At 37.3% G+C, this 24,911-nt stretch overlaps 1 protein-coding gene across 8 annotated transcripts in view; it reads right to left on the bottom strand.

Moving 5' to 3' along the window:
- Window positions 1-844: 844 nt before the first annotated feature.
- LOC143029839 (uncharacterized) overlaps window positions 845-24,911 on the bottom strand; it is a 41,271-nt gene continuing 17,204 nt past the window's right edge. For 5 of the 8 annotated variants that reach the window (XM_076192935.1, XM_076192933.1, XM_076192936.1 and 2 more), the window contains exons 5-7: window positions 21,300-21,374; window positions 20,345-20,560; window positions 845-1,421 (exon numbers count right to left, since the gene is read on the bottom strand). In XM_076192935.1, the coding sequence (XP_076049050.1) occupies window positions 20,391-20,560; window positions 21,300-21,374 (245 nt within the window). In that variant the 3' untranslated portion in view covers window positions 845-1,421; window positions 20,345-20,390. The remainder of the gene's footprint in view (window positions 1,422-20,344; window positions 20,561-21,299; window positions 21,375-24,911) is intronic. The other 3 variants (XM_076192929.1, XM_076192932.1, XM_076192931.1) reach the window with 3 other exon arrangements.

Raw genomic sequence — 24,911 nt, 5'->3', positions numbered from 1 at the left:
TACAACAAGAGATGGTATATTGGTAGTGTGAAGGACTAAAAATCTTGGATATTCTAGGTTGGAGTCCATTTCATTTCAGTATAGGTAGACACAAGGAATGGAAGAGCATGATAAGTCTGAGAATATGATGCCTCTTAGTAGTGCTGGAGGAACAGCCCATGGCTATGATTATTCCCTTTGTTGGGAGTCGGGGGTGAGGGAGGGTAAATGATCACTACTGTCATCAAGTCAAACTGATTGTGTGTTGGGGAGGGGCAGTTCACTGCCCTGTTGATGGGAGGTACTACAGGGCAGGATGGGGATACAGCAGGGAGATTTTGTTGAGTCTGGGAGGTCTGTTGCTTCCTTAGTAGTTTGGGTTGCATTATTGTTTTGGCCACAGACTGGGTACTGTAATTTTGTTGTAGAAAGCTACTTTGCCAGGTGATGGAAGGGCAGGTTATGTTAATAGCATCTTCCCTAGCTTCGCATGTAAAGTGAATAGTGAATCTTGAAAAGGGCTGCTCAGATGTGCAGGTAACTGCCAAGGTGTACTGCCTTTGTGTGGGTTGTGAATAGGGGCTTCCAGAATATACCACCTACCCCACTGTCAAACACAATCACTTACAGGACTTTAGTTGGTAAAAGGAAGAACAAATTTATTGTCAGATTGTTGTAGGAAAGTATAATATTAGTCAGTTGCTACCTCAGACTTAGCATTAGTTCTTCCATGCCATTATTATACTTTTCTTACCAAAATTGAAGAATCATTCCTAAACTTATCTTATGACTCCTTTTTCAATAAAATGTACAGAAACCATATCATTAAGATAATTATCAACAGTTAGGATAAATAAAAGATGTATTTTCATTTACCTTTATACAAAATGGCCTTCGTGAAAAATACTTTATATCTTCTTAATGGACATAATATATACCAAACATGAAATAATTTTTCAAAGTCCACAGTGAATGATATGATAATGTTATGAGATGAAATAGGAATACACTGACTTGATCTTCTTTTACTATAAATGAAATTCTCAAGAACTAAAATACAGTCAAGGCAAGCTTTATGAGCACTGAAATGCCTGGACGACAAAGAAATTATACAACATTACATGGCAATGATAAAATATCTACTGTATGAGCTGCTTGATGACAATAATGGTTCAGACACTCACTCTGTACATAACAATTACGTCCATGACATTAACTAGGGATTTAAATCACTATAAGACAAACTGACTATCTGCCCTATCGCTGTACAAAGTTTCGAGCAGGTAATTGCTTGCAGCGCAGGGCAAGGCAAGAGCCACAATTACATCAGGTCAATGAGTCGCCTTTTTCAGTCGCCGCCCCGAGTCATCATCGAGGACGTCCGCTTGTGGTCCTGCTGGGGAACAACTGTGGCATTAGACGCAGGTCGCCCTCCACCTGCACTACGCAACAAAAAGGAGAGAAAGAAAGGTTAACCAAACAAGACCTAAATGACAATTAATTGACACAAAACACTTTTTTGACCTCCTGACAACATTACCGCTTTGGGTGAAGAAGAATTGCAACTTGCTGTTCTCTACTTTCTCCAGTGTCTAGTTTGGGGTTGGGTCCTCGGTTCTTTGCAATCATGTCTTCAGTGTCCAAACCACTTTGAAAATGTAATGTCATACATTTTTTGTCTGTACACAATTCTTTCATATTCTACATTTCAATGTATTTTCCATCAATACAGAAATCTGGGGGATGAAAATCCCATCATATGCAAATCAACACAATAATACATTGGGCACGGATTTGTCTTTAAAGAGCACAATCTTAAAATCACAACAAACCCCTTCCATATTGAGCAGTATTTTCACTTATGTTATGGCTGCAGCCACGCTATTTTACTCATTTCTGTGCCAGCTCAGTAACAGTGGCATTAGAGCCTTTATGACAGGGTGGCACTTTTTCTTTTATTTTGGTTGCGGCCAGACTATTTCATTCATTTCCATGGCATCCACTCGGTGGTGAAAGGGTATGTTTGCCCATACATGTATGCAAATATTTGGCTGCATGGGTATATACACATATTGAAACTACCACAATGTATACACATACAATATATATATATGTGCATGTGTGTATGTGTGCACGTCTGTGTGTGTGTATGCATGTGTCCAAACACATACAGGGATGTGCAGATGTGTGTGTACAAAAGTATGGGTTTATATGGGCACAAAGGTGCATATATGACCATGAGCTAAGTAATCAAATTCAAAATTTTTACAGCAATGATACATGTGTATAAATACTATATATAATATATTCAATAAGTATGAAAATATAGTATTTGTAATATCACAATCACCAGATTTCTCAACACATTTGCACAATAAAATTGACTGAGACTGCCTCGTACCATTAACAAATTCCTATACAACACAATACACATGCAAATGACCATTTATGCCATTTAATTACATGCAGACATATACATACATTGCAAATATACAGTATATGTAATGTAGGGTCAGCAATTAATATTCCTGTCAGGGCTTTGTCCATACAGCTGTGCCTGACATCATAGCCAGCAAATGTATTCATAAAATCAATCAATCCATTGGCCCTAGTCTTTCTTCTAGAAGGCGCATGGACTTTAGGTAACTGGCAACAGTAATAACATATTTGGTCCAAATGAATTTGTCAATGGCAGCCCCAACCCTTTTCTAAGCTCCCCATAAATCAAACTAAGACATTCATCCAATGACCATCCATCTATGAAGTTTGGAGCAACCGAGTTTGACCTTACAAATGAAGTTTATTTTTCTAAAGACAAAAATACCAAACATTTTGACAAGTCCATTTAAACAGAGAATATGACTGAGGGGCAATTCCATTTGCTTGTTGAAAATCAAGTTATGTACATGCTAATAAAAACCAAGAAATATTTGTAAATAATTTGTACACACCTATGACCAGAATTCATATCAGCTGAATACAGTGCAGGGTAAACACAATGGTGCTATAGAGGCAATCAGATGGATATAGAGAGACAGAAAGTACTGATATCCATGCATGAATGTATATGTGTATGCATATACATACATACATATACATACACACACATAAATACATATGTATACCTATATGTGATGTTCCTGCAAGTTGGACAGCAAAGCTGCCCATTTCTAAACCCATCAACCCCTCACTTCCAAAAAGTTCAGACCTATGGGGCTGATGCTTAGCCTCTGTACTAGACCCAAAATCTCTTATTAACTTAAACTCTATGATTTACACCTTTTCACACAAGAGCTGACAATCTGTGACTACTCTCTACTACTTTCAGCTACGGACCTAGAAACAGTCCAGCTGCTATAAGGCTGTGGAGTTTCCACTTAGTGAAATTTATGGCAACATATATATATATATATGTGTATGAATATATGTGTGTGCATGTGTGAATATTTATGTATATCTATACATACACACATACATACATATACATACTGTATATTAGCTTATACTGGGACCGATGATGGGGCTTGCAAGTGTCAGTCCTGCAAGATGGATGACAGAATAACTTTCCTGCTGCCAATCTTTAAAACCTGTTAACATTCTAACCTCCATCTGGAGGTGCTGCTTTGTGGGACTGACTTTTGTTCTCCAGACAGGGCTCAAGACTCTATCAAGTTAAATTGCATTTCCTCCACATTCTAACATAAGGAGATCTAAAAATCTGTGACTACTCCCCTCCACCAACTACTATTTGTCTATAAATCGGAAATAGTCCTACACTAGTACAACACAGAAAACAGCCCAATATTTCTTTCCAAGAGATCTATGGAGAATCTTGCCAGCCATTGCGAGGCTATGGGTTTCCAGTTTGTGAAACTTGCTATATATGTATCTACATTTATTCCTGAATGAGTCAAGGAATGTTTTGACTCAACCACTTCCCTTACAAGGGGGAAAAGGTCATTGGAGTGTATACATTATATACCATGTATATAAAATCCTACATATATAAAAACACTTTCCCCTTTATACTTAGGTGATTGAATCAAAGCACACACCCACTTCACACACAAAAATCTATCGAATTCCTCTTGTGGAAGAGGGATCATCACTATCCCCTGCCACTGCTCAGGTTAAGGGCAATGCAGCAAGGCACATTGCTTCCACAACAGGACTTAAGACCCAAAGCTGGTTTACCCCCATCCTATCATATGTTGACACCCCTTCTTTATCCATTGAATATCATTTATGAAGTAGGTGAACATGTATAATGGAATATTTACATTTTATCAGAGGATTAAGCAGAGGTTACCAATTGTTTTCTATTTTCAAATCAATCTCTTCTAGTTTATCACTAAGTTTACTCATGTGAATAATTTGTTTTTCCAAAATAAAATACTAAGTCTTTAATCAATTGCAGGAAATCCACGGTTCCCAGGTAACTGGCAACAGCACACAAGATTGGCCCAATGTCACTCAAGTACAAGAAATATTCTGTTGTTGTCTGGGTATGGTTAAAGTCAGAGTAGTGAAATGTTCAGTGTCTTCTATCTGATGGTTACATCTGGGGCAGTTTGCTTTTATGGCCAGACCCATTCTATGCTGGTAATGTAGTCATGCTGATGTAGTTCTTGGTTCTCTTGAGACCAAATTTCTAATATGGTCAATGTCTGGAAGGGTTTGATGGAATAGGGTTTTTGGAGGTCAGTACTCATGTGCTTGTTTTATGACGTAATTGTGAATGTAGTGCAGGTGGTAGATTGTTGCAGACATTCAAGTAGTATGCTGCTGGTGGAGATTTTGTTGCATTCTATTTGCTGGGCTTGTGAGGTGTAACGAGATGGGTGAGTGGGGGTTGAGGGCAATTGCATAAAGCTATAAACCTATCATTTCCATGTGATTTTCTATGGGGAAGATTATGGTTTCTGTATGCTGTTTTATTAGTGTGGCTTTGGTGCATCCTGTCATTATTCTTAATGCTTTATTTGTACTGGAGTAGGAAAAGGCAATGGAACAAATTTTAGCCTCACTAAACCTTAAGGACCAAATTAGAAGAATAAGAAGAAAAGAAGTGCAGAAGAAGAACAGGAAGAAGAAAAAATAAATAAAATAAAGGCTGAAAAAACAGAGCCATAAAATTTGAGACTTGGAGAATATAGGCACAAAAATAGGCCCACAAAATTGGGACTTCAAAAATACAGGCACAAAAGGAGGCCTAGAAAATCGAGTCTCAATTAAAACCAGCAGAAGTAGAATTATAAAAAGGTCCAGTAAGCCGCACAATCTAACCATACAACAAACACTGATAGTCAAGAAAATGTTTTGAAGTTACTTGATACGCAAGACAAAGTTCTCAGAGAAAGAGCTGGAAGTACTATTCTTACAATTTGAAAAAGTGGCTCAATAGCTGGAGACTTATGGAGGCTATCCAACCCTTTTAATTCAAACCCAAGTTATAGAGAAAGCACAAGAGGTTTATGTCTTTGACTATCACTGAGAGTAACTAAATCCAAGTGCATGTAACCCGTGTTCAAAATCTATTGGATAAAATTCTGTAATTTAAAAAAACTCACATTTGTGTGTTTGCTGCACACATCAGAAAATCATGCCAACAATGATTCAAGGTTAGCATGGTCCAGTTAATTTAATTGAGCTATGATTGAGCAGTTCAAGAATGGTGTTGACCTGGATATTAGGACATCTTCAAAGGATCACTCATCTAATCTTTTACAGCAGGTACTACAACTGAGAAATATTCTCTGGAGCATTAAAATACTAGTTGGCAGAATGAATCCTTCAGGCCTCAAGATTGCAACAACAATAATAATTATGATACATTTAATGATGACAGCAATCACAGCTCTAATACTGTTGGGGGGGTCATATCAAATGATATGGGAACAGTAGTGAAAACATGCATTCTAATAATGATTCAAAATACGGAAAGCCTAAAAAAACTCTTTTCCAGTGTAGTTACTGTAACTGCTATGAGCATCACTTCTCTAAATGCAAAGTAACTAATCTGTTCCAAAACCAGTACTGGCTAATAACATTAACAAAAATGGATAGAATGGGTGAATGAACTGAACCCTCTTGAAAATAAACCGGAGGAACTGGGCTCCAATTCCTAACAAAAATTATCTTCCAAACAAAGCTCCTGTTATGTCTTATCCTACGGATGATATCTGTGGTGCTCAAATGCACGAAGCCAGACTTTGACCCTTTCATATCACAAGGCACTATTTCTATACATGCGAATAGCTCTTGTCATTCCATCTCTATTCTGAGAAATACTGGGGGCAAAGCAGATTTTCATGTTGGTGGATGTTCAATCATAATAAATCTGGTTCACAGAGATAAGGAATATTTATGCTTTAGGAGATATTTCAACATTAAGAATGAGCTTGAGAAATATATTTTTTAGTATTAATGTAAATGTGAAAATTTGAAAAATGTATCTAACTTCAGTTGAATACCTTGCCAGTACATCCAATATTCTTGTATTATCATGGGTATCAGTAAATTATTATATATTCATTGGATAAAAACAGCTGAAACAAGTAATGGATTCCAAGTACCAGGGTACTCAAGTAAACAAGAGAAGGCCTATGGAAAAGGAAATAAACCATCAAAATACTTAAGTACAGCACAAGTTTAAACATGTTATATCCAGTATGGAGACATCCAAACATATCTGAGACTGAAATTACTAATATATGGGACCATTCTTTGACTGATGCTCACTCATGTAGTTGAAACTGGGACAGTGTATCAAAGACCAAGTCAAAAGTACAGACAGCTGATATGAAAGCTCTCAAAGGAATCACAAGACTTGACCATTTAGGAAACACCACAATTCAGAACTTTCTCCAGATTGAGTCCGCTTTCTTTCTACATAGAGAGGGTTTTACTATGGTGGTGCAGACGTATCAAACCCATGAACCAAGAAAGTATCTACAAAATGGCAGCTTGATGGAAGGCCATGTGGAAGACCCCTTATGCATTGGATCCAGAACATTATAGACACATGAGAGAATAGAGGAAGTGATATAGACAATGGAAGAACAACTGCTCCACCAGAACAGTTTTCCTGGTTCAACCCAAGTTTCCTGACCACCCTTTCCATGCAACTGTCTCGGATCATATTTGTGTTCCCAGTTCAACCTGAGTTTCCATACCACTTTTTCCAATACACACACTCAAAATACATATAATCCATGTCACTGCTAACAATTCTGCCAATATCAAGGTTCTTTTTTCAGATTTGATGAGACCATAACAACTAATAATCAGCAGTCAATGCCATGAACAAAAATTACTAACTTGGACATCATTCAAAATGGTGCAAACACCATTTCACATGAATTTCAACTTTCAACAACTATTCCCAGAAAAGACAAATTTATTGTTGGACACACAAATTTCAAGTCACAGGAACAGTAAACAACCTTAACAAGGAGAAACATGCAGATCTAGAAGGAAGCTGACTGCAAGATCTGACAATATGGATGTGGTGAAGGATTCTATCGGAAGTCCAAAAAAATCCATCCAAAGATATAACCAAATGGTTCTTTCAGATGCATCAATGCAAAGAGTCATGATCAAGGATCTTCAGCTGTACCTATACAGAATCTTGATTAAGCATGAACTCACACCAGATGAAATGGCAAAATGTGTTGGTGGTTCAAAAACAAGATCAGAGAGGATCCTGACTTTCTTGATGATGTGTCAATAACATGAACAAGGTGTTCTGGGACACAAACCTCAGATGAGCTGCCTCAGAGACTCACTCTATGAAATGCACAGCCTGGGTGATAGTCTCCAGGCATGGCATAATCGAACCATTTTGGTTTAAAGATACAGACAAGGAGGCAGCCGCTGTCATAAAGGTGTGTTACTTTGCAGTGTCCAACAAGTTTGCGAGGGCACTTGGGGCATGTCAATGCATGAACTGAGATGTGTAATGGTTTCAACAAGATGGAGCATTTCTACATACAACACCACAATGGAGTAATTGCACCCCTGACACCCTCATTAGCTGATCAGCAAGTGCCACAAACAAGAGTGGTCTCTATATTAACCTGACCTGAATCACCCCATAATTTTTTTTTTTTTTTTTTTTTTTTTTTTTTTGTAAGAGCATGTGTACGAGAATCGTCTTTACTCCATTACTGAACAGAAAGTGGCCACCACCCTAAAGATTTGTGCCAGAAGGAAGCATGTGTTAGGGTGAATGACAAACTCCATTTGTCAGTTTCAAACATGTCTGCAGTGTATGGATCATTGACTCTAATGGATGCACCCTTTCAGTCTGAGATCTCAAAAATATATTTTTCTGTTATATTAGCTTCAAGATTTTTTTTTAATGTCTTCTCTATTCTGAGACACCCTGTGTATGTACGTATATCAATCAGTCCACTGCCCCTGATCTCTCTTGTAGAAGACCCACATCCGGTTGTGGGTTGTGAACACGTACTGAAAGCTTTGTAGCTGTGCATATATTGAATAATAATTTTCCTCTCTTATTCATGGTTTCTCTCAACCTCTCTGAAGTTGGACTGGGGGCTAAAGTGTTGGGACACCCTGTATTCAGTTTTAAGCTATTGCATAATTTTGTATGTATGTATATGCATATATACATACACATTTTTTTCACTTGTGCCTCTTTTTTGGTGGGTATACTCACTTGCACTCATTCTTTATTTGGTAATATAGGTACATTCCTAGGGTCTTATGCTCAATGACATGGTTGACATACCTTGTCAGAAAATATAATGCAGCAGCTTCCTTTTCTTAAACTCACAAAAATGAAATACTCAAGATGAAAAGTACAGTTTATGAACTGTAGCTAAATGTTGTTGGTCAAAAGTACTCTGGAGTTCTTGTGTGGCTACACATTATCGATATTAAAGTTTTTAATTTATCCTGCATTACCTAATAGTTCATATTATGTGATTACCCTAACTGAGAAGTGTTAAGCAGTAATACTTACCCATGTCAATAATGAAATGATGATATAGAAATACTGTAAATTATGAAAACCACATAACTACAAAAGATTGTTAATCTTTATTTCCAAAAATATTCATTATTATCAACCTTCAGCAACCATGATGATTAATAACTAGCTGGCAATTAAACTATTATCAAACCAAAGTCTTCAAAGGTCTGGGTTCAATCTCAGTCACAACCAAATAATTATTAATACATCACTGTACACTAGCAATTTATATCACAATCACCTCCAATAATTATTTTTTCTATATTTTACTACTATAGTTAGCAGCATCAGTATTCAAATGCAATAGGATAACTTATCAACACTTTTCGTTAACATTCGTGAATAGTTACAGCTCTGTACAACTTAACTTGATGATGGGTTATACAATGTAGCTATTCCTTGGGCCTTTTGCATGTTGGTGACAAACGCTTGCAACAGTAGTATAGATTACTTCAGGTACAGTTGATAAATGTGTGCTAAGGGCCTCAAAACAATACTGGTGAAAAGATTGAGCCAGGAAGGAATCAAAACACACGTACCTTCCTCACCAAATCAACATGGATTCAAAGACCAGCATATTGCTTTCAATCATTATTCAACAAACACTACATGGGTCTTCTGCAAGAAAGACCCAGGACAATGGACCAGTTGAGTGGTACTGGACAGATGAGTTTTGGTGGCAACAGATACAATTCAAACATTTGACACTGTCCCAAGACAGTCAACAGAAAAAAAAAAAAAAAAAAAAAAAAAAAAAAAAAAAAAAAAACGTCATAGAAAATGAAATTCACAAGAATGGCTGAAGATGCCTTTACTGACTGAAAATGCAGTACCTCTGAACAAACTTCTACCAGACCAAAAGACTACACTGACATTGTTTGACCTTTTCATACATGACCTCCCCTCCCCAAAACCAGAATATAATATCAAAGTTCTTACATAGGCAGATGACCTAATAATTGTACAAAACCACAAATAAATCATGGTGGTTAAAAGCATTCAAAATATACCTAACAGCGCTAGAAATATGGCTAACACAAAACAGAACATCTATGTCCCCTAAAATAACCTTTAGTAACACAATGAATAAATGAATGAAAAATTACCATCAAAAACTCCAAAATATTCAGCTTCACATTAAGCATGCATAACCTTCATTTGCCAGCAACTTGGACAATAGACACACTCAATACTTCAGCATACAAACAACTCCACTTTACTACATTTTCATAGCTCCTCCCCCAAAGAAAGAAAAAGTAAATAATCGAAGCTAAAAATTAATAACTTGCTGCACCAAAACCATTCCAACAAGGCATTATACACAGAAACTAAGAGCCTCCCCATAGAATGTCACACATTTTTATGCATATTTATATCTAAGGCCATTTCTCCTATAAAACAAAGGTGGCCAAATCAAACAAACTCCCATTCTTTACCCAATGAAAACCCATTTAATGTACACACACACACACAGATTTATGCAAGAGCACTAAATCTCACTTAGCCATCACATTACATTATGAAAACACAGCCCACTGGATGTACAATACTACTCATACATTAATCACCTACTCCCAGTACTTTGCAAAATATCAATCCAACATACACATAAATTAAATACTGCTAACTAGACCAACAAATCTAATGCTTCATCAAACATTCCCAGACATTAAGCCCAAAGAAAAATCCCTTCCAGGACATAAGATTAATACTAGCACATCTAAGATCTGGTCATTATTCAATACTGAAATGGTATTAACACCGAATTGGCTCTTATAATACCTTCATAAAGATGGTCTAGGAGCTTAAAAATGTCTCTAAACTTGTAATATAACTCTTGCATTCTTTTTAATGGTTGCTTGAATCCATGATAACAAAACATTTTAATCATATATAGTACTATACTGTGGTTTGAAGTATTTTTTTGCTACGGAATCAATTACACAAAATATCTTTGGTACAAAGCAAATAAATTTACAATCTATATTTACTGAGAATGTTACTCATAACTAAAACAAACTTCAATATTTTCATTTCTTTAGTTTGAAGCAGTATGTTAGGACAGTTTAAAAACTGAATGGTTAAATTTCATACCACTAAACAATGCTTTGAAATTCAGTTCTGAAGGCAAAATAAGTTCAAAACAGGAGAGATGTAACAATCTTAAACATTTCTGCTTTTAAAACAAACTGAAGCATATTTACCCAGCCAAATTATGCTCTCTGATTCACATTTATGTCTAATAGATGGGCATATATAACCATGTTGTGTTTACCCTGTCTTATTATCCTCAGCTGCTTTTCATACAGAAATAATAAATTTCAATGAAATACTTAAAAAACTGCAAAACAATAACAAACCCTGTATATCACTCACATGTATAATGTGAGAAATAAAACTGCTTTGACTCGGCATTTTATGGTGCAGTCCTGACCTCCCCTTTTGACACCTTTTATGGGCTTATCATGATAACCACAGCATATGATGATTAGTTGTTTACTCTTATAGTACCAGATAAACAAGGTAAAAATCCACTCTTTCCAACATAATGGATGTAACAGACCAATCACACATCAACTACATTCCATCTTGTAATTCATGTACAGTACCATACAGTGTCACCAGATGGATCAGTGAAAGATATCTCAGACGACATTTCAAAGAGGAAAAACAGTTGACACATTTTCCAGTGTTTTCTGAACCCTTGAATTTCAAACCTGTATTTACTTAATAATTATCATTTCATGCACCACACTCACACACATAGATATATATATTTATCAGGTACTTTAAACAGTATAACAGGGAACAGGGTGACCCTTCCTCCCAAAGGTGCCAAGATGATAAGGGGTGGTTGAACGGGTTTTGTGTATGATATGGGTTTGTGCTATGACTTCAGCATATGTATCTATACGTGTCTACATATGTGTTTGTATGCATGTATGTGCATGTGTACATTTATATTTTATAATGGAATCTTCAAAATATATGAAAGTCCTATACACAAGGACCACATATTTCCATTGACCCTGATACAATGAATTCTTAACAGCATGAATAGTGTAGTGTCGAAGGAATCCTATGATGATGATGAAAAAAAAAAAAAATAAAAAAAAATAATAATAATAATAATCATGAAGTATACAAATGGACAGCATTGGTCAATTTCAAAATTGTATCTTAACATGTCAGCGTGACCCAATATAAACATTTATGGCAAAATGACAACCCCGTATAGGAAAGTATACCAATAAATATATAAACAAACAAGACTATATTCAAATTATAGTCACAATGTACACATATTGTATACAGAATCAAGACAACCAAGATTATACCATTTCACTTTACTGTGATTTTAAGCAAGATTTTATCCAGCTTACTACTAACAATGACTAGCTATGATTTGGTATCAGAAATGACTGCTCTTTTTGAGTCATTAGTTATTCATAAATTGCTTCATTGATACCTGTGATACAATTTTTAATTTCTTTGACTATTGTACAAGCAAACCAAACAAATTATATTCACACTCTCATTAATACTTTTGAGTTGAAGTGCAGCCTTTATGGCTCACCACAAGACCAGCCTATCAATCCATTGCCCCTGGTTTCTCCAGTCTATCCTCTCGTGGATGATACATATTGCCTTCGAGCCTTGCCACACAAGCTTAATTCAGTGTGGGAAGTTTGTATACATGGTGAGATTTGGGCATGAAGTTTTGGTTTTGTTAAAGTGTCTACAGCTGTGTGTGTGTACATTAACAGACACACCCACACCCACATATATATATATATATGCTACAATGAGACAGGTGATGAACAGGCTTTGGTTGCGTATGGGGGTGTATCCTTTACTTTGGCTACCCCCTTACACCTAAAGGGGGATTTTCTCTATCATTATTCTGTGTATGTGTATTGTTGCAAGTAATGACTGCTTCACAACTACAAATCTTAAGATTTTCTAGCTTTCATCCCAAAGTACAATGTTCAGCAACTATGCATTTATGGATGGATTGCACACATTTTCCTGCAAGCATGGGGACTGTGGGGCTCACATCTGTGATGAGTTCTGAGGCCATATGATGCTTCGTGTATACTTTCCATAGTGACACCCCCAAAGCAGCATAAGTACATTTTTCTCAATAGGAGCTATTTGGAAAGTGACAAACAATTCCGGGATAAAAATCTAGGAGAAGGCACCTAGCAATTATGCAAGCCCTTTTCATGTGAGAAAAAGGCCCTACAAACTGCAAATGGACAATCTTCAAGCCATTTTGGGTGCTGGGCTAGTGTCAGCCAACCATTAATTTATCACAAGCCACTTCATAGCATGCCACTCTTAGAAAAACCAGCCCATGGGGCATTGCAGCCTCGTGCTTACTGAAAGTGTCCACTCCATCCACTGTTAGTTCTATTGGAATTATTCCCTCTTCCACTGTGAGTTTTCTTTATGTATCAATACTCATGTATATTCCACATCTATTGTTAAATATATGCCTACTTGGAATGGCTTTTTGCTTGAGTAAAATGTCATTACAATACTCAGTACTCAGCCTTTTTCCACAATGAACTTTGTCTAAATTTACCAACTCACTACTGAGCAACACACTTTGACATAGAGGCTAGAAATTATATTAAAGATTCATGATTGAAAAAAAGCCACTTTCAACAATACTTGCTTGAGGAAGAATCTCTTGCCCAAATATTGTCACTCATGTATGTGTGTGTATATATATATATATATGTAAAAGAAGAAAGCAGAATTTCTTTGATACAAGTTGTATTAAAGGAGATAGCATTCTGATAGTTGTATAACTCATGTTTTCTATTGATGATTCTTTCTTCTCAAGGGTGAGAATAAATGAGCTCTCCACAGTTATCCATATATTTTGATGTTTCACTTTCAGGCACAATAAAGAAATAACTATAACATAAAAAAAAAAAAAAAAAAAAAATATATATATATATATATATATATATATATATATATATAATAATAATAAAATAAAATAAATAAATAAAATAACAAAATAAAGTAAAATAAAAATAAACTGGTAATTGTATTAATTGATACTATATCTAGTATTCAATTAACAGAAGGCTGATGGCACTGCCTTGTATACTAGACTAGCACTGTATCTATCCCTGTTCCTAAGGTAGAATTCTTTGCCTGAATGCAAGCAGACCTCTTAAGGGTTTGGCAGAAGTGCGCCCAGGGGGTGGGAGAGAATGGGGTGGGGGAGTGGGAGGAATTCTGAGTAAATAATCCTATATGGCTTATAAATTTGACTCTATATGATATACTTTTGTACTATTTCCAACTGGTTTTATCACAGTTATTCCTAATGATGTTTGTAGAAGAAATGCTGAAATATACGGATAACCATGGATGACTTGTTTATTCTCATCCTCCAGAAGGAAGAATTATCATTAGAAAATACAGATGAAATTAAATAACTATCTGAATGCTGTTGCCTTCAATACAATTTCATATCTAAATATATGTACTGGCTACCTCCCTTGTAAAGGGGAAAAAGCCTTTGGTATATGCATGTAAATATATGTATATATATAATAATGAGGGGTCTAGAATATAAATGAGTAAATGCCACAACTCCTTAGTACAGAAATATGGTTTTTTGAACTTTCTTGATGTTAATAGGCAAAATGGCTTATGCATAACACCAGCATTATACATAGAAAAAGACAATGGAATTAATCCAAATTAATTTCTAATTCATTAGGTGAAAAAATAATTATTTTGTCAGGAATAAACTCAGATTAAGGCTCATCCTTCCTCTTCCTGCCCACATCAACTTGTCAAAATGTCTCAATATCCAATCAGAAACATACATTTAAACACACAAACACATACAGTACTAACAAACACAAATATACCAATACGTAAACATACATACCGACACAAATACAATTGTACTGGTGTGTATAAAACGAGGTGTTCCCACATATGCAGATACACTTAACACCACACAAAAAATTTAATTTGTTTGCCTCGTATATATGTTCAAAGAAAACTTGTATTAACTTATAACAAACATGATTTTTTCACAAATATATTAAAAACAAATTTGCATGAGAGTACACCAATAAATGCATAATTTTGGCTACAGAATTATAGTATTTCTATTATGGCTTACAAATATTCTGAAACTGAGTGGGAAAAAAAAAAAAAAAAAAAAAAAAATCACAGATTAATTTTGACTAATTATGTATATTATATATTTGAATGTGAACATATATAAACTAAAACAAATATTTTCTCTATCTATGTGTAATACACACCACATACACATACATGTATACATACATACAATACTGTATATGTATACATGTGTGTATATTTAAAATTTCATAACAAACCTACATAAAAAGAAACTTCTTAACCATAAATAAAGTCAGTTATGAATTCCAGGAATAATACCCAGTTCACACACTAATATCAAACTATATTCTCTTCTGCAACACTAAATATGAACCTACTTACACACAATGTTTACTTGGATATAATATGAACTTGTACGTGATTTTATGAGAGAAAGAGAAAGGGAGAAAGTGAGAAAGATTAAATCTGAAGTGTGATTTATATACAAGTAAATATTTTGTGTGCACGCATTTTTATGGAAACCACTGTGAAACTATCTATTTCCCAGTGATTTTCACAAAATTTCATGTTTTTGTGGATGGTTTTGCATATATATATATATATTGCTGTGGATGTGCTGTGTCTTGCTGCATTGCTTATGACCCAAGGCGACAGGTAAGATGTAGGGATGACCTGTTATCTGGGAGGAGCCAAGAAAAGAGGGAGGGAAGGAGGGAGGGGTGGTGAATGGGAACAGAGTGGGTGGAGGTGAAAAATCCCTTGATATATGTATGGACATATGTGTGTGTGTGTGTGTGTACATACATACATACATATATATATATATATATATACATACACACACACACACACAATGATTAATGATTTGGTTTAATGTGGCAAACTTCCCATATTGGGAGGCTAGGACGATGCCCCTTACAGAGGAATTTGTAGCATGGAACTTAATGAACCATGTCCTTGGTCCAACTCATTGGTGGCAGGGTTCAAACTACTGTCACCTCAACAGCTGCCACATGTAGTGATGCTCTAACGTGCTTGGCCAGCAAGCATCCTTTTATATACATACATATATATATTTATATATATATACAGTGGCCGCGAAAAGTTTGGGCGCAAAATTATAGGCGCCCCAACTTTCCCCTAAACTCAAAACATGCGAAAAATACAACTTTCCACCCAAACCTTTCGCTATTTTTCAATGCTAGCGTTTGTACCCGTATTTAGCCGAGACAATACACACTATTTGGCAACTCTGTTTAGGCCCACTCGATGTCACATGGAGTCGATTCTAAACATCTCTCACGGAGAGTAGTCTTTTTTTTGCAGTGGTCTCTGTTTTTGTGCCTTGATATCTCTGTAATGGGAAGTGGTAAAGAGCTGGAAAGAGACACAGTTGTTACAATCATAACCCTCTATAAGGAGGGTTATAAGTATAAAGATATTGCTACTCGTGTGGGAATTGGAGTGCGTCAAGTGCAAAAGTGGACCAAGAAATTTCGAGACGAAGGAAGTGACATCATTCGTACTCCAAAGCATCGCTCTGGTCGGCCAAGGAAGATATCAAATCGTACTTCTACGGTTCTAACTGCCTCCTAATAACCGTAGGAGGCAGTTAGAACCGTAGAAGTACGATTTGATATCTTCCTTGGCCGACCAGAGCGATGCTTTGGAGTACGAATGATGTCACTTCCTTCGTCTCGAAATTTCTTGGTCCACTTTTGCACTTGACGCACTCCAATTCCCACACGAGTAGCAATATCTTTACACTTATAACCCTCCTTATAGAGGGTTATGATTGTAACAACTGTGTCTCTTTCCAGCTCTTTACCACTTCCCATTACGGAGATATCAAGGCACAAAAACAGAGACCATCTAAAAAAAAAAGACTACTCTCCGTGAGAGATGTTTAGAATCTGACTCCATGTGACATCGAGTGCACCTAAACAGAGTTGCCAAATAGTGTGTATTGTCTCGGCTAAATACGGGTACAAACGCTAGCATTGAAAAATAGCGAAAGGTTTGGGTGGAAAGTTGTATTTTTCGCATGTTTTGAGTTTAGGGGAAAGTTGGGGGCGCCTATAATTTTGCGCCCAAACATTTCGCGGCTACTGTATGTGTGTGTGTGTGTGTATGTGCATGCATGTATATCAAGACTTGTTTACTCATACATATACCAAAGGCCCTTTCCCCCCTTATTAGGGAGGTAGCCAAAAAATAAAGGCATAAAAACCACTCCCACCCATTCCATCCCCTACATACTCCACTCCCTTCTATCCTCTACCCTCCCTCTTATCTTGGCACCTCATGGATGATGAGTCATCCCTGTATCTTGCCTACTGCCCTGGGTCAGAAGCAGTGTCACAAGACACAGCACATCCACAGCAAGTTTTTGTTTACTCAATAGATTAAAATAAGATATGATGACACATGTCCAGGGAAGTTTCACTGAAGAAACAAAGACTCATTCTTTCCCATATCTTTGACCATTACCACTGATTCAGAACCCACATAATGTTTAGTGTGATATCACCCATTTACAGGCATGCCCCTAATTGAGAAAATACATACATTCTTCTCTCTGAAAAATGTTAAGTAGCTGTGTGTTGATGTGCTGTTTTCTAACTAGTGATTTATAAGATTGTTAGTATTTCACTACATCCCATTTTTTCACAACTCCCTTCACATAAACCAACACTTTATTTTGAATTATGAACAATGTGAGTGCATACACATTTACTTGAGATTCACACCTGCATTCAACCTGATTGTGCACAATCATTAATCTAAAACATGTAGGAGTATGTGCATGTGTATATTATATGCATGAGTGTGTGTACTTATCTAGACAAGTTATACTGGACTGAATAAAACTTATAACATCCTGTTGCCATTTTTCCGTAATTCAAAACCTTACCAGTATCATTTCTTCTTTCATTTTATATACTATAGGAATACCTAACCACTTACAGATTTGTAATTTTGTGTCCATGTGTGCCCTTCTATTTGTGTAGTGTATAGGTATTTATATTGGTGTATATGTCTAAGTGTGAGTTTAACTGTGTGCATAAGCAAATATGCATGTTTGTGTATGTGTGTGTACATGTGTGTGTGTATTTACTTAGTTGTATTATATGGGAAAGGGAGCTATGCTTGTGGTGACCTGTCTTTGTATTTCGCAACATCTAGTTTGTTCTTAAATTCATGTATAGTGTTTGCACACACACACCATTGTTTCATCCAATGTGTTCCAGACATCCAACACTCTGTGTGGAAAACTACTTTTTCAGATCTCATAGAATTCTATAACTGTCTGTGTGTGTGTGTGTGTGTGTGTGTGAGCACACATGCTTGTACAAAGTAAGATGTACTTGAATGTCAAACACTGCTACAAAATGCAAATAAAATAAGATGAAAGGAGGAATGGTACATACCACTCAATGAAAACGAACTCCCGCTCAGCTTAACAATATGTCATAGAAAAATAATACTTTGTATAAAACTAAATAACATTTTTGGCACATCCATCACATCTCTGTTCTATGCATTATGTTCCATGATTAAGTCGTGCATACACCACATCACTTCAGGCAAGAGCTGAAGTATGAGCACAAAGGCTTAACCACTTGGAAATACATAAACATGCAGGTACTAATGTAACTGTCACACAACTTATAAACTCTAACATTGTGCAACTGTGTCAAGAGTGAATTTTTGTTGCTGTCTGGCTTAATACAGTTGAAATACTAGGCTGGACAGCTAGACTAGACAGTTATGTGCATACCACCTTGATGGTCTGAACACAACCATAGATGCAATTATTTTGTATCCATGCTAAAAAATCTCAAATCACCTTTCCTTTGTACTTCACTGGCTTCACTGTATATTAGAGCATACTCATCACACCTGTTACAATATTACTTTGATTTTGTCACTTTTACAGCTGAAATTTTATGATGCATCAGCCCTGTTTGAGCTCTGGGGTTGTACTACTCCTCTGATGATGTACATGATTGTCTAATGATATCCTTTTTCGAGACATGAAGCAGTGATTGACATATTGATCATCATGATTTAATTTTTCTAAAACGAAATCATCTTCCTTTCTCTTGTTGAACACAATTTCAAACATTGATGTTTCCAAAAGACATGGAAGTCTTGCAAATATATCCAATGCACATTATTTTCCAAGCTTTCAAAATCCATTATCAACTAAATTGATTGAAATATGACACTTCCACAGCATCTAGGGTTTGTTCTTTCCCTATTGTCATGTAAATTTTTCACTTAGAATTTACCCCTTACTCCTTCAAATAAAAAGTGCAATGAAAAGTGTGCCATCCTGTACTAACGCACTTTAGTAATAAATATTTCATATGATTTTCATTTGACACATTCTTAATACACGACTAAATGCAGCCATCTTTTTAAATTAAACTTTGTCTTTTTCATTCATTATTTCTCCAAACAAATTAATTCTTATTTTCTGAAAATAAAAGTCTACAAGTTCCTGCAATAAAAACTCACATGAAAGTATTCTTAGGGCATCAAATCTAGTCAGGGAATCCTTGACCTACATAATATACCACATCATAATTTTAGTGTTATATATCAAGGACCCTCTGATGAATGTTGTGCTATAGGCTGACTTTCTGAAGTTCATTCAAATAAAATGTCACCTTGGCATATAAATTCAAATAAGATTATATCTATTCTAATATCACACACTTTTCATACTTCTTTTTTTAACAAAGAATCTATAAATACTGTTGAAAGTCAATCTTTGGTATAAGCTTTCTTCATCATAGTCAAATTATATGGAAAAACACAGACCAGAGCAGAAGATCCATCATAATGAGTCCAAAATGTTGGAGCAACTTGGCCATAGATGCTGCCCGTCTTCAAAACCTCACAACCCTGTCATGAGCCCCTTGCAACTATTTCAAGCTAATCTTACCATCTGGAGAACTGTCTCCACAATTCTATTGAAGGGCTTCAAACAGCTTCTTATTTATGTAAACATGTAAAAGTTATGGGTCCAACATGATGATAATTTAATTACATTCTACTTGGCTTATGACTGTGGCCTGATTGTGGCTCGTATGGCCAAAAATGTCTTACTTATGAAGCCTTTACCTTCAAGCTAAATAAATCAACAAATTACACTTGGTCCAATTACTTGTGACCTGAATGATGAAATTCTATAGCTAAAGACAGCAAATATTAAAGAGCACCAAATGTTACCTGAGCAACAATAAAGGCTTGACTTTACGCTGCATTTACGATGATCTTATGAGCGCTTCAACCTAATTTTTCTTGCATCCCTGTTCTTACGATGTTCCCCTGCTCTCCTTCCCCTGATGCTTCGTTTTTTGGAAGATGTCCCTGTTCCAGCACTAGGTGAAGCATTCTTGGGACCCAGACGCAGATGAACTGGAAGTCGGCTTGAATCCTCACCTCCTAAAAATTAAATAAGAAAGCAGTACTGAATCAGTCAACAGTTCTCCTTCCTTTAACAAATGATGCGTAATTCTTACTATGAAAAAAAAAAAAAGCATATTTGGCTATTACACTGTCACCAGTGTCCTTTGATCAAGCAAACCCTCCCTTGGTTGATTTTGCTAAATTGGGCTTGTATTGGACTGGGGGAAAGCTGCTAAGGGCAGTCAAAAGTTCATACACACACGCACACACACACTAAGGGTTTTTCACCCCCTTACAATGGAGATAGCCCAATCAAAACACAAGTATTCACTTCCACTCAAATCCACTATTATCCACCACCCTTTCCTCCCTCTCATCTTAGCTCCTCATGAATGACAGGTCATCCGTGTTCCACCCACTACATATACATTGCTTCTGACCCAGGGCAGTGGGCGAGATGCAGGAGCCAAGAAAAGAGGGAGGGAGAGGTGGTGAATGGGAGTGGAGTATGTGAGGATGAAATGGGTGGGAGTGGATTTATGCATTTGACTTTGGCTACCCTCCTTATAAGGGGGTAAAAGCCACTGGCATATGCATATATGTACACACATGAGAGAGAGAGAGAGAGAGAGAGAGAGAGAGAAAGAGAGAGAGAGAGAGAGAGAGAGAGAGAGAGAGAGAGAGAGAGAGAGAGAGAGAGAGAGAGAGAGAGAGAGAGAACCTAATTCATGCATTCCTTTTCCATCCATAGGAACTTAATAACAGAAGTACTGACCTTTGGACTGCGCAGATCCTGAGATGACTCTTCTTACTTCACTTGCGCTGCCCACTGTGACTAGGAGAGGTTTACCTGTGGTATAATAATCACTACTTAATACACCACTGATTGAAAGTACCAGTAATAATGATAAATACATACATTCATGTATTAAAGGATGAAAACATCCATCCATCTATCAATCCCACACCCATCCATTTTGTCTACCTTAGTTCCTTATGGATGAGGGGTCATCCCTATCCACTGCCTGTTGCTCAAGTCATAGGGAACGCAACAAGACACACCACCTTCATAGCACGACCTGACACCACAACACTCATCACTTTATTACATTGCAACCCCCGCTCAAGAAAAATTACATTAATACATATGCCAAGGGCTCTTTCCTCCTTACCAGGGAGATAGCTAAAGTCAAAAGACAAATTCCACTCCCATCTACCACCTCTTCCTCCATCTCATCTCGGATCCTCATGGATGATGGGTCATCCCTGCATCTTGCCCATTGCCCTGAGTCAGAAGCAAATCAGCAAGACACAGTAATCTATCATACATACATACATATACCAAGGCTTTTTCCCCCTTACAAGGGAGGTAGCCAAAAAGGAAAAGGCATAAAATCATTCCCACCCATTCCATCCCTGAATACACTCCACACCCCTCCACCCTCCCTCTCATCTTAGCACCTCCTGGATGACGGGTCATCCCTGCACCTTGTCCACTACCCTGGGTCAGAAGCAGTGTCGCAAGACACAGAACATCCACAGCAAAGGCCGCTTCATTGAATCGGCGACTCCCCCTCTCCGTCCCCCTCATGCATAAAGGAGAAGACGGGGAGAAATCCCTTAGGGCTGCGTCAAAAATTGCTCACACATACTACCTCACCCCCCATTCCACCTCATGCATCACAACATCATCCATATACAACCATTCTCCATTCACCCGTCTTCTGTCCTCTCCCGTCCTTCCTCAACAGACATTCCCCTCTTCCCCAAAGCCCCCTTCACCCCATCCATCCACCTCATCCTAGGACATCCCTTCATATTCACTCCCTCCACATCTGCCTTCCATACCTCTTTTACTAGTCTTTCTTCACTCATTCTTTAACCATCTCCAATCCCTGACCCACTACCCCTGCATTTACCTCTTGCACCACCCCATCCATGTACAGTAGAAGCCCAATTTAACTAGCTAATTCAGCCAAGGTCCAGTCCGCTAAATTGAGCGAGTGAGCGTTGGTGTAACAGTGTTGCCAGAGCGGATTATAAAAATGATACGTACCTAAAAATTACCTAGTGTACACACACACACATACAGTATATTATTGTAAGTGAATTATAGGCAGCACAATCGTGAATTGCAAACGAACAGCAATGTGCAGTAATTTGTTGCAACATGTGTGTGTGTGTGTGTGTGTGTGTGTGTGTCGTGTAACAATGATATGAGCTGTCTGTGAATTTTGCGGAATATTAGTCATAGCTTCGTGTTTGGTTCGACGTACATAATTCTAGCGATTAATAGGACTGGGCAGTTGGTTTTTGGATAGTGAGTGTTATTGTTGTGTTGTTGCAGAAAACGTAGTTCGTTGTTATAGAAGTGTTTTTCGTGGTGATTACTCTCGCGTACTGATTTTGAATTTTCCCATCAACTTACTGTTTCATTATTTTGTTTTCCTATTATACCGTCTATTTCTACTTGAATATATTTCTGCTACAATTATACTTTATACATATACTGAATTATATATTATTGTATATATATTATAGTACGTATATATATATATATATATATATATTTATATACCTCCAAAGTACTAAATTATAAATTTTTCCTTGACTCCACCACCACAATCTGGTAACATTGGACTCTGAGACACGCATGTGGCCAGTTGACGGAAAATGCTCAACTTAGCTTACCGTTCCCGCTATATTGAGCTATTTCCGTAGATGCGCGTCTGGCCAGCTAGCGGAAAATTGTCAACTTAGCGGACCATTTCCGCTAAGTTGAGCATTTTCGTTATTGTTATTTGCAGTTCACTAATTTGAGCTTCCACTAAATTGAGATTCGTTAAATCGGGCTTCTACTGTATAAGTTGAACAGCCAGGGCGACATAACGCATCCTTGACAAAGTCCCACCTTTACCTTGAACCACTCACTCTCTCCATTTCTAATCCTGACACAAGCTCTACTACTCTCATAAAAACTCTTGACAGCTCCTACAAGCTAATCCCTCTGAAACTACTACATTCACACTTGTCCCCTTTTCCCTTGTAAAGTGGAACTATACAGGCACTCCTCCAGTCCTCCGGCACTCTACCCTCTCTCCAGCAAACATCAAATAACCTCACCAGCCAGTCCACCATCACTGTACCTCCTTTTTTTTAGACATTCTGCATGGCATCCATCCAGACCAGGTGCCTTACCTGCTTTCATCATCTTAACAACTGCCTTCACTTCATCCTTCCTTATTTCTCCTCCATTTTCCTCACTCATCATGGTCATTTTCTTAGCATTTCCCACTGCAGCTATCTTTCCCTCCAGTACATCCATAGCTTCATTTAATTGGCAAGCCCCCCTCTGTCCCCTCGTGCAGAAATATTGAAGACTGGGAGAAAACCCTTCAGGATGCATCAAAATATCATTCACACCTCCATCCCCCACCCATTCCCTTCCATTCATCACAGCATCATCCATACACAGCAATTCTCCACTTATCCCTATCTTCTGCCTTCTCTCTTCCTTTCTCAACAGACATCTCATCTTAGGTCACCCCCTCATGTTAATAAAAAATATTGAACAAATAAAAATAAATTCCTTTGGGCTATCATTTCTTCATCCATTTACAATTACTTTCTACTTACACTTATCTCTTGCCCTTTTCCTTCCTTGCTCCAACAGACATTCCTCTTTCATTCAATGTCCATTTCACCCCCATCCACCTTTGTTTTCCATACTATTTTTGGATATCTTTTGTCACTCGAATACTCAAACCAACCCAGCATTTTCTGATTAATCCTATCTGCCAGTTTTCTTCTCATCCACATTCTCTGCCTCACTTCCATATCTCTCACTCTCTGATCTCATAACCCCTATCATATTTCTTAAACATTTGATATAAGAAAAAAAAAAATTATGGCTCTTCCTTTATTTTATCTATTCATCATGAAGTGATGAGGAAGGAAGGGAGGAAGGAAGGGAGGGAGAGGACGGAAGACAGAGGTGAGTGGAGAATGGTTGTATATGGATGATGTTGTGATTGCATGAGGAGGAATGGGCAGGGGGGTGGGGTAATATGTGTGAGTAAATTTTGACGCAGCCCGAAGGGATTTTCTCCCCCTCCTCTCCTTATATGCAAGGGGGGACGGAGAGGGGGGGTTGCCGATTAAATGAAGCGGCCTTGCTGTGGATGTGCTGTGTCTTGCGACACTGCTTCTGACCCAGGGCGGTGGGCAGGGTGCAGGGATGACCCGTCATCCAGGAGGTGCTCAGATGAGAGGGAGGGTGGGAGGGGTGTGGAGTGTATGTAGGGATGAAATGGGTGGGAGTGTTTTTATACCTTTCCCTTTTTGGCTACCTCCCTTGTAAGGGGGAAAAAGCCTTGGTATATGTATG

Source organism: Oratosquilla oratoria, chromosome 11 (genome assembly GCF_046742065.1).
Source record: "Oratosquilla oratoria isolate Oo_2021 chromosome 11, ASM4674206v1, whole genome shotgun sequence".
Lineage (NCBI taxonomy): Eukaryota > Metazoa > Arthropoda > Malacostraca > Stomatopoda > Squillidae > Oratosquilla > Oratosquilla oratoria.
The sequence above is the reverse complement of the archived record's forward strand: the minus strand, read 5'-3'. Positions and strand labels throughout refer to the sequence as shown.